The sequence below is a fragment of the Bos grunniens genome, chromosome 9, assembly GCF_055505025.1.
Source record: "Bos grunniens cultivar Pamir isolate PY7600 chromosome 9, Bosgru_T2T1.0, whole genome shotgun sequence".
Taxonomy (NCBI): domain Eukaryota; kingdom Metazoa; phylum Chordata; class Mammalia; order Artiodactyla; family Bovidae; genus Bos; species Bos grunniens.
The window spans coordinates 77,713,453-77,732,350 of record NC_141173.1 but is presented as its reverse complement, the minus strand read 5'-3'; the positions used below and the strand labels follow the sequence as shown (position 1 = coordinate 77,732,350).

At 41.2% G+C, this 18,898-nt stretch overlaps 1 protein-coding gene across 11 annotated transcripts in view; it reads left to right on the top strand.

Moving 5' to 3' along the window:
- The first annotated feature begins 1,117 nt into the window (after positions 1 to 1,117).
- Positions 1,118 to 18,898, top strand: part of REPS1 (RALBP1 associated Eps domain containing 1) — a 90,408-nt gene continuing 72,627 nt past the window's right edge. For all 11 annotated transcript variants that reach the window (XM_086318082.1, XM_086318080.1, XM_086318076.1 and 8 more), the window contains exon 1: positions 1,118 to 1,826. In XM_086318082.1, coding sequence (XP_086174208.1) covers positions 1,674 to 1,826 — 153 coding nt within the window. In that variant the 5' untranslated portion in view covers positions 1,118 to 1,673. The remainder of the gene's footprint in view (positions 1,827 to 18,898) is intronic.

Sequence of the window (18,898 nt, the reverse complement as noted above, 5' to 3'; positions counted from 1 at the left end):
AAAGCCTGGAGTAAAATGAATAAATATTGACACTAAGTGGCATATATAAAGACTATAAATAGCCTCATGTGAGTTGAGTTGAGATTTTGCCTCCAAATGAGGTAGGGCAGGTTTTGCAGACAAAGTGTTAAAAAAAAAAAAAAAAACAAACCCTTGGGGTTTTCAGTGCCTTTGAATTTTGAAATTCCAGATAGAGGACTGTAAACCTGTAATACTTTTCTTTCATGGGTCATCTGTAAGGTCAGCACTCTGCGGAGTAACCCGTAGCAGACGAAATAAAAACCCAAACTGAAAAGTCTAATTCTACCCTAGCTGCTGTTTTTGAACTATTTCCTATTTGTTAAGGATAAACTATTATGATATTCTATTTGAGACATCTCAAGAAGTATCTCCCAGATAGGTGTAGAATACAACAGTGCAAACACATCATCTTCCATAAAGGAGGAAATTAGGGGTCGCCAGAGCGAGCCCCTGTGGTCGGCCCAGAGTCTAAACAGGTTTATAGAGCTGATGGTATATATTTATGGCACTAAGCTCCTGGTGACCAGAACCACCTTGTATAACGAGATGAAGTTTGCTAGCTGTTCCCTCTATTCAGCAATTTTGTTTCTCAGGTAAACACGGTTTGGAGCCAGAGTGGGAGCTGGGTCTCAGTGGCTAGTGTCTATACGATGAGAGTTCTCAGATGGGTTGGTTGCATGTTCATAGCCCTTCAGAGCACATAGAAATACTGAATTGATCCTCAGTAACATCTGACCTCAAAGCAGCACAACGCATACAGTAGTAAGAACCTGAACAATGTTCCCCTTTCACTCAATGTTTATTAACCATTCGGTGCAAGAAGCTTTGAGATAATCCAAACTGCAGCCCGTATCTAAGTTCTCCTGGTATGAATGAGCTGCGTGCTTTCCCCACTGGTCGCTGCTTCCAGGAGTCCCAGCTTTGCCTGCCCAACGCGAAGGGCGGCTCGACCCTCTGCCGCGGAGCTCCGGCCACCAGGGGGCGCTGCGGCCCCCCTCTCCCGGGAGCGGCCGAGCCAGCCCGGTGGGTGTTTCTCTCTCCCTCTCGCGCTCTCTCCTCCCGGCCTCACATCCGGGTCTGGAGCGCGGCCGCCGCTGTCAGTGTTGCTGCGGTCGCGTCGGGGGCCGGGCCGGGGCGCAGTAAATGGCGGCGGAGGGAGGCGGAGCGGCGGCCGCGCTCAGCCCTGAACCCCCGAAACTTTAGACTAGAAGCCCCGCAACTTTTCCGCGAAGTGCTGCCGCTGTGGGGGCGTGGACGGAAGGGGAAGGCAAGGCGGGAAGTCTTGGGGGAAGCGGCGGGGAGCCGGAGAGACTCGAACCCGCGGCGGAGGCGGTGGCGGAGTCCGCCCCAGCCTCGCACCGCCGCGGCCCCCGCCTCCTTCCCCGTGTTCTTACCGCGGCCGCCGAGGCGGAGCCGGAGCCGCGCGCTGCGCGGGGCCTCGTCGGCGGCGGCGCGCCGAGCCCAACCGGGCTCCCTCCCCGCGACCTCCGGGCCCTGTAGCTCCGACGCCCCCCAGGGCTCCCCGCCGCTTCGGGGAGGGGGGCGAGGAGGGGAAGGAGGCCGGGCGGTGCGCAGTCCCCACCGTCCTGGGGTCGCGGGGCCGAGCCCCCGGTGTTGCATGCGGGGCGGGGTGGCCGTGAGCGGAGGCGAAGATGGAAGGTTTAACGCTGAGCGATGCGGAGCAGAAATACTACTCGGATCTCTTCTCCTACTGCGACATCGAGAGCACCAAGAAGGTGTCGGCCAACGGGCGAGTGCTGGAGCTGTTTCGGGCCGCGCAGCTGCCCAACGACGTGGTCCTCCAGGTAACGCCGCCGCGTCCGGGGGTCGGCCGGCCGCCGAGGGGTCGCTTCCCGGCGGCTTGGGCCTCTAACCGCCTGCTTCCGCGGGGTGGGAGTGGGCGCCGTTTCCCGAAGGGCCGGCGGTGGGCAGGTTCCCCGGACTCCTCCGCTGCGGGCCGGGGCCGCAGGTGCCCGGGCGGCCGGGACTCGCGAGGGGGAGGGGGTCGCTCTTCGAGGACAAAAGTCAGGCAGGGATACTGTGGGGGTTGGGGAGGGGGTGGTGGTCTCTGTATTATCTCTGGAGAGCGTAAGCCCTGTATCTCTCGGCTGCCCCGCAGAATCTGGATTTTTCAACCCTGAAAGAGCAACTTCAGATGAAAGATCTGGGATTGTTACCATGCTTTTGAATCCTTGGTCTTGGCATCTACTTTTCTTTTTCTTAAGGAAGCTGAATTCTCAAGGAGATTAAAAAATTTGAACTTTTAAGTAATAGTTTGCAAGTAGGTATGAAAAGAACTTTAACTATAGGATGCGTGGCTGGTGTAAACTGGATCATTTTTCCATTGGCCGTCGATAGCATTTGGTGGAACTGGTGGATTGGGTTGGTAGATAAGTATTGAGCAACTGCAAGTCAAAGGTGCCTATTTGCCTCAGTGCTCTAGAGGACCGAGGAGAGTTAAGTTTTAAGCTTTCTCCGTCTTATCTAATGCATGTGGTGAGCATTGATGTTACTCTGGGTCTCATGAGTCATAGCTGCTAGTAAGATTTTGTCTAAACAGCGTATCAGGAACAGGTTTTAAGCTTTCCTCTCTATAATGATCCAAGCCAGTTATCCAGATCTCCAAAACTTACGGCCATGTGCGTAGGTATGATGTAGTATATTGCAGAGAGCCCTGAATCAGGAGTTTTCAGGCCTGGACCCATGACCCCCCACTCTGTTAACCCGCAGGGTGACTTTGGGCCGAGCGCTTTAAACTCTTCAAGCCTAAGTGTGCTTAGAATGAGGGTGAAGTTCCTTCTGAGGAACCTTCTGGGAAATGTAAAAATGTCCACACAGGCCTCTCTTTTAGAAGTTATCTGTGCGTTAATTGTGACTAAGTTGAACCAGTTCTTTTTGCATAATCTGGTTTGTTTTATGTTGCTTTTTAAAAATTTTGGGAGGAAAATTGGGCGTCTTACACACCAGCAGCTGGGAGTCTCATATTCATTCTGCTGAAGAGACAAAGTAAATATTTTAGGCTCTGCTGGCCACATACAGTCTCTGTATGTATATTCTTTGTTTTTGTTCTTGCAGTCTTTTAAAAATGTAAAAATCATTTTTAGCTCAGGGGCATACAAAACAGGGCCTCTAACTGCTGACCCCTGCTGTGTGGGTACTGTATGTTCCCCGTATGGCTTTGGAGTTAGACTTAGAGGAATATACTCACTAATGATTTTGCTCTTTTTGTAGAAATACGTTCAAGACATTAGGAAACTAAAACTAAGGGGGAACCTCCCATTTTCTGTTTGGTTTCTCTCTTTGGGGTAGGGCAAGCTGAAATCGACTGACATTCATATTTTTAAGGGTGCATGAAGACTTTAGGACATTATATTATTTAGGATACAAATTCAGCTTAATTAACCTTTGCTTCAAACATGTTTAACCCAGTCCAACTTATTTTCATGTCATGCTCGATTTTATTTACACTCAAAAATAAATTTCTATTGCCTTTTTTAAAAGAGAACTTAAATAGCATAAATATTCAGGATTCAGTTATATTAATAAGCTGGAAACTGCAGGAACTCCCTAAAGCACAATTCTTATAGCTTTCTGGGTAGCTTGAAGGCAATCTACTTAAAAAATTGGCCTAGGAGATAAAATGTGAAACAAAAGAGGAATGTGGACTTAATTCCCTAATGGAAGCTTAGGATTGTCGGAAAACAGTCCTCCCTTGCTTCGTAAGTTGAAAACATTTGAAGCAACTCACATACAAATTAGCACTGGGCTAGGTGTTGCAGGGCCTCACAGCAGGAGTAAGAAGTTCTCAAGGACCTTGTAAGCTCCAGAAATAAACATGTAACAAAGCAGTGTGAATGTCATGAGATGGATAAAGGAGGGTATGACCAAGAAAGGCCTCTTCACTTAATTCAGATGGACCTTACAGTAGTGTGGAGGGATGAAGAGGATTTCCAGGCGGTAAAACATGGCCAGAGGTAGAAAGTGGGGGAAGGACCCTTTGCAAGGACTAGCAGATAGTCAGATTTTGCCAAAGCTGTAGTATGTTTTGGAGATACTGGCACTTAGAGACCACATTGGGAAAGATTCTGAAGAACAGGCCAATTTCATATTTCAGGAGGCAGTGGAGACTCACTGATAGTTTTTGACTTCGAGTGAGATAGAGATCAGAGGCTAGGGAAAGAGGCTCGAGCAGTGGTTCAGAAGAGATGCTAGATACAGAGCACCCAAACCAGGGTGACAGCAGTAGAACAGAAAAGGAGGGGCTGGATGAACAGGTCTGTGTTACTGAAGGGCGGTTGGGTAGCCACAGTGTGAGGTGTTTGTGGGAGAATGTTTGAGACTGGGTGGAGAGCTTTGAACTAATTGTGAAGGTGGCAGGGAGTTAGAGATTTAAGAGAACTGACTCATAAAAGCTGTGCTTTAGGAGGCATTTCTGGTGGCTCAGACAGTAAAGAATCTACCTGCAATGCAGGAGATCTGGGTTCCATCCCTGGGTTGGGAAGATTCACCGGAGAAGGGAATGGCAACCTACTCCAGTATTCTTGCCTGAAGAATTCCATGGCCAGAGGTGCCTAGCGGGCCACAGTCCATGGGGTCACACAGAGTCGGACATGACTGGGCTACTAACGCACTTAGGAGGCATTTAGGAGACCAGAGCAACTGAGAGTAGAGGGAAGAAGAAACTGGGGACTGATTCTTTCACATGTAAATGAAGTGATGAGGAACAGGGCCGAGGAACTCAAATGTGAGAGTGGGGACGGCCAGGGGGAAGGGAGTTTTGCCACCCACAAGGCACTTGGAGACATATTTGGTTATCATAACTCAGAGGGAGGGAGCAGTTCTACTGGCGTCTAGTAGATAGAGGCAGGAGTGCTACTAAACAGCCTACAATACACAGGACAGCTCCGACAACAGAGTCATCTGGCTCAAAATGGCAGTAGTGCCAAGATTTAGAAGACTGATCTGGACTCTGGTGGTAACAGTTGATCAGAAAATGAGGTTGAAGATACAGTAGGGGACGATGGAGGTAGACCTGATGAGCCTGGGTTAGCTGTGATATTTTGCTAAGAGAAGGGCAAGGTTTATTCTCTGTAGGACACCACTCACAGTTACAGAAGGGGCAGGAAGAGGGCCTGATTTCTGGAGAGAAATTGATGAGTTTGTTCTCAGGTGTTTTGAGATGGCAATGCAGTAGTCCAGGAGATAGTTGGAAATGTGTGAATGTCCACTCTGAATGTTGGTTCTTACAGTGAAATTTGAGTGTTTGGGATCTCTCCTCTCTGCCTTTCTCACCTGTATATCTTGGAGTTAGAGACCAGACAGCTTCTCACACTAGGCATGCATTTTTACACATCAGGGCTTTGATTGATATAGTAGTTTTCAGCATTTGTTAATAAAAGTCATGAGAAGACTGAGGCATCTAAGGAATGAGTATAGAGAACAAAGAACAGAGGCCCCAGAACTAAAGGAGGAAGGAACTGGCATTTATTGAGTGCCTATTGTGTTCTTTTACTGTGCAGGTCATTTTCATGCAGGAACTCATTTGATCTTTGCAAAACAATCCTGTGAAGAGAGTATTATTCTTGTTTATTAACTAGAAAATTGATAGGCAGAGAAGTGTTAAATAACTAGTGAATAGAATACCTCTCCTTTACCATTATTTCTTGCCACCTGTCAGTTCTTTCCTACTTTTCACTGTTCATGTACTTGGTTTGCCCATAGTTCTTACAAAGAGTAGAGATCTTAAATGATTTGATTTTGAGTTATATGTGGATTTCCTTGTTTGCAAAATAAATAGTTTTATCCATAATGATGTCTGGGAATATAGTCACTTCAGAGAACTAGGAAGATTCTTGTATATGGTATTCTGAGTCACATTGCAACACTGTCCTGGACTTCCCTAGTGGTGCAGTGGGTAAGAATCTGCCTGCCAACGCAGGAGTCATGGACTTGATTCCTGAATTGGGAAGATCCCACTTGTCACGGAGCAACTAAGCCCATGCACCGTAACTACTGAGCCCACGTGCTGCAACTCCTGAAGTCCACGTACCTAGAAGCCCGGGCTCTGCAACAGCAGAAGCAGTGTTCGTTACACTTGTTGGGGAATACCAGAGTAAAACCTGTTATGAATACAAGGGTTTGTTTGGGGAGACAGTATGTTACTTGACGAAGTGAACGAGCTAGAGCTTCATAGTATTATGCCCCATACCAGAGAGGAACAAGACTAGGCAGAGAAAAATCTGGCTCATAGGATTTAATCATGAGGAATTTTGCTGTCTGCTGAGCATGAAAATATTCAGTGGCTTAAAAATAATCTTCAGAATTATTTTTTAAATGTTAGGGAGGGTATGCTATTTACCACACCAATCATTATGTTTTTCTAGCTTTTATTTAAAATTTATACTTTGGAAAATGTTTTAAAACTTCATATAGACTTTGAATGCACAATAGCTTGATAAAAGGTTCTAGTAGTAATTGTTCTTTTAAAGATTATAAGCAATGTACCCATTAATGAATCTGAGAAAATCTTGTAGTTCATTTGTATTGAGCAATATCTTGGTAGAACATTTGAATAACACATTTGTTTAGTGAAGTAAAAGTGATAATAATGAAACATGAGCCATTTTCTTTTTCTTTTGAAATTTGTTCAATTATATGATCTACTCATTAGTAATAAGATTAAAATAAAGAAGCAGAGCTTCATTTATGCATTGAAAATTACAAACTTAATAAATGTCAGGTTTGTTCTGGAGAAGTGATTTTTTTTTTCATTTGTAATTGCTAAAATAATTATAACACACTATAAAAATAATCTTACCTTAAACACTTTACTATACACAGTTGAAAAACACTTTTTGAGAAAGAAGTCACATTTATTGGCTTTCTGTGGGATCAGATCATATTTAATACTTAAATAATTTTTCTTTCTTACAAGGCACCTTGAATCTTTTTCGTTAGCCAGTAGTCCAGAGTTAGCCTTAATAACTTGAGAATTCAAGCTAGGCATTTTGACGGAGCTCTAAAAGAATGTGAGAAGTTGATGTGTAAAGGATCACTAAACATGGGAGACAAGTTCCAGCCCTGCCCCTTAGAAAATTACTTATTGCCTGGATTTTAGTTCTCACCATGGATATGATTGAATTGGGGTATTTATTTTTTACACTTTTTTGGCCACACTATGCAGCATATGGGATCTTAGTTCCTCAAGCAAGAATTGAACCTATGCCCCCTGCGTTGGAAGCTCAGAGTCTTAACCACTGGACTGCCAGAGAAGTTCCTGATTGGGTTTTTTAACAAAGAGGTTACAGTGTAGGAATGGCTACTCTGTCCAGCCACATCCTTAAAAAAGTAGTCACTCAGACCTGAAATTAGTTGATATGCTATTTTGAAGCTGGAATTGATTTCTTTTACGCACTTTGGGAGATAATGAAGAGGTGAATCTTGCCTAGAGTGCTGAAGTAACTGTGTATATAAGAGGGAACTGATGCAAGGGTTGTACAATCTGTGATACTGAGTTCTTCAGGGTGTCTGGCCGGTGAGAATTTGATGGGTAATAAGACTTGGCGTTTTTGATGTTTTCCCTGATAATACATTTCATTTTCTGTAGTCTTTCCTATGATAGATGCATCTTTGTCTGTCTTTTCCCTCTACCTCTGTGTAAGGAATTTATGGCTGACGAGTTGCATATTATAGGCATGACAGAAATCAGGAGGTGATAATAACCTGGCTTAGAAATATTTTTTTAAGTTCATAAGTGAAAGTGAAGTTGCTCAGTCGTGTCTGACTCTTTGCGACCCCATGGTCTGTAGACTACCAGGCTCCTCTGTCCATGGGATTTTCCAGGCAATAGTACTGGAGTGGATTGCCATTTCCTTCTCCAAATTTTGTTGCAGTTTGATAAATTATAGGACATAAATGCTTAAAAGAAAGTACATCTCATTTTGTTTCAAGAATTGACTATGTTGAATTTGAGTCTCTTGTTACATGATGAAGATAGAATTTATTAAACTGTATTTCCCTCAAACCTCTTGTGGTTGTGGATTCCTTTGAGATTCTGGTGCACATGCTGGATTTCTGCTTAGAAGACTAAGTTACACAAAAGTCTGCATATAATTTGGGGTTGCCAGCTTTCCCCTAACCTAGCCAAGCTTGTCCCATGAACCTCTACATTAAGACAGTTTTAAGGAACAGCAGACAGACACGGAAAAGCTGACCGTAAGTCTTTCTTAAATCAGTTTTGTATATTTTCAGAAAGTACTTCATGGCTACTATTTATGTTTGGGTTGTATATGCAGTGGTGAAAACTCAGGAATCTTCCCAGCCTTCATGGATTATATAAATTGTGATAATGTTTAAAAGGAAAAGAACTGTGTTAATAGAAAATGGTGGGAGGCTATACGGACCTACCTAAGTGTAAGGAAAGACCTCTATGAGGAGATGGGGGCGTAGCAAGAGAACAAAAATGAGATGTTTCACATAGAGGGAATGAGCATGCTAAGGGCTGGAACAATATATGAAGAGCTTGGTGTGTTTGTTGAGATGAAAGCTGGAGAAGTATGGGCAAGAGGGGAGAATGGCAGGGACCACATGCTACAGGGCCTTGTGCACAGGGATCAAGCATTTGGATTGTGAACAACTGAAAGTTTATGTTCGGGGAGTTCAGTTCAGTCGCTCAGTTGTGTCTGACTCTTTGCGACCCCATGGACTGTGGCACACCAGGCCTCCCTGTCCATCACCAACTCCCAGAGTTCACTGAAACTCATGTCCATTGAGTAGGGGATGCCATCCAACCATCTCATCCTCTGTCGTCCCCTTCTCCACCGGCCTTCAATCTTCCCCAACGTCAGGGTCTTTTCCAATGAGTCACATCAGGTGGCTAAAGTATTGGAGTTTCAGCTTCAGCATCAGTCCTTCCGGTGAATATTCAGGTCTGATTTCCTTTAGGATGGACTAGTTGGATCTCCTTGCAGTCCAAGGGACTCTCGAGAGTCTTCTCCAATACCACAGTTCAAAAGCATCAATTCTTCGGCGCTCAGCTTTCTTTATAGTCCAACTCTCACATCCATACATAACCACTGGAAAAACCATAGCCTTGACTAGACAGACCTTTGTAATGTAAAAGTAAAAAAGTAATGTCTCTGCTTTTCAATATGCTATCTAGGTTGGTCATAACTTTCCTTCCAAGGAGTAAGCATCTTGTAATTTCATGGCTGCAGTTGCCATCTGCAGTGATTTTGGAGCCCAGAAAAATAAAGTCAGCCACTGTTTCTAGTGTTTCCCCATCCTTTTGTCATGAAGTGATGGGACCAGATGCCATGATCTTAGTTTTTTGAATGTTGAGCTTTAAGCCAACTTTTTCACTCTCCACTTTCACTTTCATCAAGAGGTTCTTTAGTTCTTTGCTTTCTGCCATAAGAGTGGTGTCATCTGCATATCGGAGGTTATTGATATTTCTCCCGGCAATCTTGATTCCAGCTTGTGTTTCATCCAGTCTAACATTTCTCATGATGTACTCTGCATGTGAGTTAAATAAGCAGGGTGACAATATACAGCCTTGACGTACTCGTTTCCCAATTTGGAACCAGTCTGTTTTTCCATGTCCAGTTCTAACTCTTGCTTCTTGATCTGCATACAGATTTCTCAAGAGGCAGGTCAGGTGGTCTGGTATTCCCATCTCTTTCAGAGTTTTCCACAGTTTGTTGTGATGCACACAGTCAAAGGCTTTGGCATAGTCAATAAAGCAGAAGTAGATGTTTTTCTGGAACTCTCGCTTTTTCGATGATCCAACGGATGTTGGCAATTTGATTTCTGGTTCCTCTGCCTTTTCTAAAACCAGCTTGAACATCTGGAAGTTCACGGTTCACATACTGCTGAAGCCTGGCTTGGAGAATTTTGAGCAATACTTTACTAGCGTGTGAGATGAGTACAATTGTGCGGTAGTTTGAGCATTCTTTGGCATTGCCTTTCTTTGGGATTGGAATGAAAACTAACCTTTTCCAGTCCTGTGGCCACTGCTGAGGTTTTTTCAAATTTGCTGGCATATTGAGTGCAGTGGGGGAATGACAGCATCTTAATTATATTTGTCAGAGGTTACTCTGCTATGTAGAGAAGATTGGCCACTAGATATGCAGTAATTCAGGCAGGAGACGTGATGGCTTAGATTAGTGAGGTGGTGGTAGGGTGGAGAGGAGTGGACAGGCTTGAGGTATTTGTAGGTGGTAGACACAGTGGGACATGATAGGGATTGGATATGGAATGTAATGGAGGAAAGAATTCAGGAATCTTGCTGCAAGTAACTATTACCGAATGGCTGGGAAATAAATAGGCTTTTTTAAAGGGGTTTTTGTTTTGTTTGGGTGAAGGGTAATGGTGAATTTGGCAGTTTTCTTTTGTCAATCTTAAATCCTCAGAAGCCTGTAAGATTAAGTAGACCTCTATCAGAGAGGATCAACAAATCCTGAAGAACCCAGAGATATTTGACTTGGAGATGTCAGTTTAAAGACATTAGTCGCTAAGCTGTGTCTGACTCTTCGCAACCTCATGAACCGAAGCTCTCCAGGCTTCCCTGTCCTTCACTATCTTCCGGGGTTTATTCAGACTCATGTCCATTGAGTCAGTGATGCTATCCAACCATCTCATCTTTTGTGGCCACCTTCTCAATCTTTGCCAGCATCCGAATTTTTTCCAGTGATGTATTGGAGCTTCAGCATCAGTCCTTCCAGTGAATATTCAGAGTTGGCTTCCTTTAGGATTGACTGGTTTGATCTCCTTGCTGTCCAAGGGATTCTCAAGAGCCTTCTCCATCTTTACAGTTGGAAAGCATCAGTTCTTTGGTGCTCAGCCATGACTACTGGAGAAACCGTAGCTTTGACTGTATGGATCTTTGTCAGCAAAGTGATGTTTGTTTTTTACTACGCTGTCTAGGTTTGTCATAGCTTTCCTTCCAAGGAGCAAGTGTCTTTTAATGTCATGGCTGCAGTCACCATCTGCAGTGATTAGTGATATTCAAAGCCATGAAAATAGGTGAAATCCCTGAAGAAGAGACTAGAGAGAGGAAAGAAGAACTGGTTAGAAATAGAACCCTGAGGAACACTACATATCTAAGTTGGGAAAACTGGAAGTCCTCTAAGAAGGAAGCTAAGAAGGACAGCCCTAGTGGAAATTTGGAATATATATTGGATCATGTCGTGGATGCCAAGTAATGCAACTGTTTCAAGAAAGGAATAGTTAATTCTCGAGTTTGGCTGAGAGGGTGAGACAATATGGGCAGAAATATGACCTTTGGATTTGGCAACCTAAAGGTCATCAGTGACTATTATGAGCCTGTGTCACAGACTGGTAGAGATGGAAGCCAGATTTGAGTGACTTGAAGGACATACAGTGACCCAGGAACTAGAAATTGGGTTTAAAGAAGTTAAAGGAAACAGACACAGGGCCGAAGTTGAGGTATGAGGATATAAAGGAAGCCTTTGTTTTTTTGAGTGTATGAGAAATATCACAGCATGGTTTTAGTTGCTAGGATTAATAAGGGAAGGAAGGACGATGAGGAAAGACGTCTTTGAGAAAGCAAGAATGGTCTAGGATCCTGACTGCACAGTACAGCAGTCTTTGATAGGAAACAGATAATGTCCACTCTTCCAAAAGAAGAGAGAAGGGGAAAAATGTATTCCCAGTAGCATCAGAAAGAAAAAAACACTTAGGAATAAACTTCAACAACAACAACAAAAAACCAAGATGTTTTTATTACAAAACATTAACCGAGAGAATTTAAATAAGATATTTTTGTTTTGTTTTGGGCACACTACAAGGCCTGTGGGATACTAGTTCCCAACCAGGGATTGAACCCAGACCCTCAGCAGTGAGAGTGTGTAGCGTTCCAACCACTGGACCAGGGAATTCTCTTAAATAAGATTTAAATAAATGGGGAGATAATCTGTGTTCATAGATTGGATGATTGAATGTTAAGATGATCAGTTCAGTTCAGTTCAGTCGCTCAGTCGTGTCTGACTCTTTGCAACCCCAGGAATCGCAGCACACCAGGCCTCCCTGTCCATCACCAACTCCCAGAGTTCACTCGAACTCATGTCCATCGGGTCAGTGATGCCATCCAGCCATCTCATCCTCTGTCGTCCCCTTCTCCTCCTGCCCCCAATCTCTCCCAGCATCAGAGTCTTTTCCAGTGAGTCAACTCTTCACATGAGGTGGCCAAAGTACTGGAGTTTCAGCTTTAGCATCATTCCTTCCGCAGAAATCCCAGGGCTGATCTCCTTCAGAATGGACTGGTTGGATCTCCTTGAAGTCCAAGGGACTCTCAAGAGTCTTCTCCAACAACACCACAGTTCAAAAGCATCAATTCTTTGGCGCTCAGCCTTCTTCACAGTCCAACTCTCACATCCATAGATGACCATAGGAAAAACCATAGCCTTCACTAGACAGACCTTTGTTGGCAAAGTTAATATCTCTGCTTTTGAATATGCTATCTAGGTTGGTCATAACTTTCCTTCCAAGGAGTAAGCGTCTTTTAATTTCATGGCTGCAGTCACCATCTGCAGTGATCTTGGAGCCCAAAAAAATAAAGTCTGACACTGTTTCCACTGTTTCCCCATCTCTTTGCCATGAAGTGATGGGACCGGATGCCATGATCTTCGTTTTCTGAATGTTGAGCTTTAAGCCAACTTTTTCACTCTCCTCTTTTACTTTCATCAAGAGGCTTTTTAGTTCCTCTTTACTTTCTGCCATAAGGGTGGTGTCATCTGCATATCTGAGGTTGATAATTCTTCCCAAATTAATCTATAGATTCAATAAAATACCTGCAAAAATTCCAGTAGACTCTTATAGAAATTGCCCAGCTGATCCTAAAATTTATAAGGAAATGCAAAGAATCTAGCATAGCCAAAACACTTTTGAAAACAAACAAGATAGGAGACTTCCCATGCCTAATTGTAAAACTTAGATAATCTGTAGTGGTCAGGACAGTGTGATTGGCATAAGGACAAGCATTATAGATGCCTCCCTTACAATTATGTTCACTTGATTTTTTAAAAAAGTGATAGGACAATTCAATGAGGAAAGGATAGTCTTTTTAACAAATAGTGCTAGGACAGTTGGATATCTGTGTGTTTTTAAAAAGTGGATTTAAATATACTATTTTATATATTAATACTTCATACCATACATGAAATTATTTCTAAATCATAGACTTTGTAAATTTATAATTGTAAAAGTAAAGCTATAAAAATTCTAAATGATTACATAGGAGGAAATCTTTGTGACCTTGTGTTAGTGTTCCTAGATAAGACACCAAAAGCATGAATCATAAAAGAAAAAGTAATAAATTGGACTTCTTTAATGAAGTTTTAAAACTTATACTTCAGAAGATGGTTAAAATAAAAGGACAAGCCACAGACTCACAGAAAATATTTGCATATTGCAAGCTTGGTAAAAGTCTTTAATCTAGAATATATAAAGAAGTCTTACAATTCAATTATAAAGGAAAAAAGCAATTTAAAAATGGGCAAAAGAGTTGAATAGATATTTCACCAAAGGAGATGTTATGAATGGCAAATAAGCATATGAAATGATGTTCAACATTAGTCATTGAGGAAATGCAAATTAAACTGCAATGACATATTGTCACACACCCACTTAAATGGCTACAATTTAAGAGACTGACATTGCCTAATATTATTTATGTGTAGAAACTGAAATCCTTATACACTACTCTTGGAAATGTAAATGCTACAGCCATTTTAGAAAAGTTTGATTGTTTCTTTTAAAGTTAAACATACGCTTACCATATGAGCCAACAGTTCCACTCTTAGGAATCTATCCAACAGAAATGAAGATGTGTGCCCATAGAGAATTGTAAATGTCCATTTTAGCCGTATTCACAATAGCCAAAAATTGGAAAACAATCCAAATGTCCCTCAAATGGTGATAAGCAATATATGGTATATCTATATAATGCAATACTTTCCTATAAAAAATAAGGAACAAATTACTGATAAATGCTACAGCAGAAGTGGGTATCAAAAACATGAGAAGTGACAGAAGCCAAACATTAAAGAGTATATGTTGTGTGGTTGCATTTATATGAAATATTTAGAAATACAGAAAACAGGATGGATACCTGAGGCCGGGGCAGGAGTGGAAGCACTAGAGGAAAATTTGGAGGGTGATGTGATGGAAAAGTTCTAAAATTGGATGAATTTTCTTAAAACTCAATGAACTGCACACTTTTTGTGAAGTATAAATTATACCTCAAAGCTGTGAATTAAAACTTTAACAATTTGGAGGGTGAGGAGAAGGCATGAACTTGTCATCTTGGAGAATGTGCAGGTGAGTGGTAGCGAATAAAGGGCCCTTTGTGCTGTCTGTGTAACTTATTTTACAAAACCTCAATGTAACTTAACATAATGTGGCATTTGGTTATGCATTTGTGTTTTGAATATCATATGGAAGATGACATATCAATAGATATTATGTATGAAGGACATTGCCATATGAAGATTCATTACAACTGGTTATGAATAAGCACATTAATTAAGGGGCTAAAAAACTTGTGATGTGAAATAATGGAAATTAATTTCTATCTAACAACTTTGGGTGGTATGCTGACTTTATATACATTTAGTTCAGATATCTTAATTTTATGGAAAATTACAGAAATTAATACTTTAACATTAATCCAAGTTTGAAATAATTGTGCCCAATAAGTAATAATTTTAATGAAATAGTTGTTTCAATCTACACAACTACTTCTGGTTGCTTCCTTTTATTGAAATAATTACTGTCACTATCATTTTACCAAAAAAGTTTCTGTTACTTAGTCACCAATTTGTTGTCTGTGTAGTTTCTTTACGTTGCTGTATCCAATCTGAGGTATAGTAGATAGATCTTGGGCCACATTATATTAATGTGCTCCTTTGGATAAAAAATAGTTTCTGAGAGTGCTGATCTAAGAGTGATTATTGCCTCTTGTCTGTGGACTTAGTAAAAAGGTGTATCTATGTCCTTAAAAAATGGAATTATTGTCTAGAAACTGTTAAAGAGTATTTTTTATTTTCTTCAAGTCTCATTTGTGGTTAGATAGATCAGAGGTTTGACTCCTTAAACTACAGAATGTTTATTGGTATTGTATGTTATTATTTACTTGTTTTACAAGAATTCATATTTTTTCTAAAGCACTTAATTCTATTTCATAGAAAAGCATTTACTTATAACACCCTTGTGATTTTCTGTGTCAGCAAGTATTGTATGTGGTCAGAATGCGTAGACTTAGGAATGTGATGGTTCTGGATTTGGATCTCCACCTCAGTGCTCATTGACTTTCTTGCTCTGAGCAAGTACGTTAACCTCTTTTAAAGACTCCATTTCCTCATCTGTAGACTGAGGATGATACCAAATCCAAAAGTTTCGTAATACCACAGTGAAGTAACATGTAAACATCTAGTGTAGTGCCTGGCTCTCAGAGGGTGAGCAAAGAAGTTTTGTTCACTCAAGCTCTGCTCTGTTAAGGAAAACTCATAATTTGTAGGATCTTGGCTTTTAATAGTAGTAAAAGTCTCTACATTGTTTTTCAAACCTAGCTTTATACCTTTCGTTGTTTTTGTTGCATTGAACTTAACACATTGCCCCCAATCCTTTGATCCTATCAATATTGCCTTATGTTTCTCCCTTTTACCCTGTAATTAGCGGATTTGTCCTTCTGAAGTTTACCCCAAAAGATTAAAATAAAAGATGGTTCTGAGGTCCTGAGTCTACATGACTTGCTGAGGGATGATAACCATTAACAGAAATAAAGAAGTGGAGGGAGGGGTCTAGTTTAGTTGAGAGCAATGTGCTGAATTTGGACGTGCTGAGTGAGCACACACACCCATGTCATGTTCAGTCCATCTGGGTAGCAAGGTTTAGTAGGCATTTGAAAGCTTGAGAGCAGCAACTGGGTGGCTTTAGAAGCTTTTGCAGACTTGGTAGTGTCCCCTGAATAAGGCCATTCGATAGAAATGATAGATGCAAATTTAACTTAACTGTATTTGAAATGTCCTTTCAGAGTAGATGGTAAATTGCACTTCTGTGTAGAGGTTTAGGTATTCTCACTTAAACGACTTAAAAAATTTTCCGAAACTATCTTGAGACTGTTAGCAGAATGCAAGGTGAATGAGGAAGTAATATCTCTTTACCTGAACTTAGTCCAGCCTTCAAAGAGTTGAACCTTGGATGTTAAACCCAAAAGGTATTTGCACATTTAAAGCAAGAGGTCTTAGGTTTTTGCAAGCAAGTTCCAAAGCAAGGGCTCAGAAGGTAAAGCGTCTGCCTACAATGTGGGAGATCCGGGTTCAATCCCTGGACTGGGAAGATCCCCTGGAGAAGGAAATGGCAACCCACTCCAGTACTCTTGCCTGGAAAAATCCCAAGGATGGAGGAGCCTAGTAGGCTATAGTCTATGTGGTCACAAAGAGTCGGACACGACTGAGCGACTTCATTTCCAAAGCAAAAGAATTGATTTCAGCTGAGGAGTGAACCTCGGAGCTAAGAGTCTAGCTTATCCTTTGCCATCAGCATTTCATTGCAGTTTTGGGCTTCTCATTTAACACAAAATCTCTTTTAATCTTTAAAAGCCTGCCAGATAGTGTTATCCCTGTTTCATTAATAAAAAATTGGATGCTCTCTTAATACTCAAGAATTAGTAGATGTGTGGATCAATTCCTTGAGGGTGAGTTACCTTGTATTGTTGCTGTACCATTTCTTCAAGGATGGTTCTGTTGAATTCTGCTTTTATATATTCAGAATATTTTTTTCTATTTAATATCTTATAATTGTACCATTATAAATTCAACAAATATTATTATTAAACATCTAAGCATCAGGGTATACTAATCTTTTCCTAAGGTCCAAGAATATAGTAGGGGATCAGTGTTCCTGTCTGGTTCACCACTATCTCTGGCACATATCTCTGTTGTCAGTTAACATTGTTGAGTGTTGAATGGGTGAGCATGGATTTATCCTTTCCCCCGCTCCAAATATCTTTGCTTATCACTAACTTGACTATATATATTGCACCCAATTCAAATAGTAATAATAGTGTGGTGCCTACTCTATGTCAGACACTGTTTGCACTCTTTTACGGATTGGTTTCTCAGTATTGTGAAATGGATAGTTTATTATGCCTGCTTTTAAAATGAAGATAAAGAAAGGACAAGTGTTAACTTCTCCAAGGTCATACAACTCCTAAGTGGTAGAGCTGGGATTTAAGTAGTTCTTTTTTTAAAATCACTGTGCTCTGCTTCCTGAATATTATAGGACTAAATACTTATTATCTCACTTCCGTGCTCATATTTTTACCCTCTACTATATCTCTTGTATATCCTAAATCCCCAAATTTCTTCTCTAGAGTTACTTGATGTTTATAAGATCATGTTGAGGGCCCCATACCAGCTTGCAGAGTCCCTGTCCTGTTGTGAGTCCTGTTAAGACTCTAAAAGTTGTAACAAGTCCTGTTCATCCATGTCTTTCAGCAGCGTGTCTTAGAATAGTTTTGTAAATAAAACTTAAAAATAGGTCCTTCTGCCACATTTATTTGGATACCATTGTTTAATCAGTCATTTGCTAGGTAAATTAACAATTTTATTGAAATCAAGGGATAAAACTTTAAACTTTTTATATGAAACACAAATAACATTCTAAAGGATGGCTAAGCAGAATACTTTGATTTACTAGGGCTGACTTAGTCACTGTCTTCTCTAGGAAGTCTAGGTAACATTAATTTGTTCGATTTTTATGAGGACCTGCTTCTCTAGAGGACTGGAACTTAGGAGAAGGTTCCTGGTAACCTGGTGTGGATCCCTTTAGGATGGGGTGGCGGTTTATGCCATAGGTATAAATAAGATCAGTCAGGATGGATTTGGGAGTGAAAGGAGAGAGCAAAAGGAAGCCTGAGGTAGTAACTGCCTGAGGCATTAGAAGGAAAGGAGCAACATTCAGTATAACTCTGTTACTGGCGTTATGTTTATTTTCCCTTAGGATCCAGAGCAAATCCTTCTCTTGATGAGTTCTTTATGCTGAGATATTTACAAACTAACTCATGTTTTATGGTCCTTTAGTTTCCTTGAAAATTTTTATCCCATATGTAACATTTATCCAAAAAATCTGAATCAAGGAAAATGTTGATGTTCTTAAAAGACAATGTTGTTTTCATGAAATTATAAAGGTACTTCATAATTCAAGAAACATTAAAAAATACCACTTATGTTTTGTTTTAGTTTGACATCCTGCTTTGAACTTTCCCCTCATCCTTGTAACCGGATAACCCCCGTTTCTCTTCTCTCCCCCTCCTGTTGTTTATGTTCGTACTTGTATACAACTTGTACTGTTGGTTTGTGTGTATTATCCTTGATAGGTGACAGGCACTTTGAAGGCAAGGGTTACCTTATCCTTGTTTTCCTTAGATCATTCTGGATGTGATAGGCACCCGCATCTTACTGGACTGATAGGTGCTGCAGGGTTTTACTCCTCCTCAGTGCCTTGTTGGGTCCTAGCCTCAACGCTGCATTTTGTCATGCCGCTTAGAAAATCCCAAATGACAGGGTATGAACCTTTTTGAACAATATGGAACCTCTGAGATCTTGATTGTATAAATCTTTCAATTAGACTGTGAGTAAGCTAGCTAGTACTTTGGAGGTTGATCAGGTGACTTTAGTCAGGTATAGTAAACATGCATATTAATAACTTTCCTTTAAGCTGTTGTACCTCAAGGCTATTCTTTTAATTTTTTATTTTTAAAGATAGTTCACTTTAATAGTAAACTCACATGAGATTTTCTGCCTTGCCGAGGTATAATTTCTAATTCTTTAAGAGGATAAAGAACAAATAGTGGTAG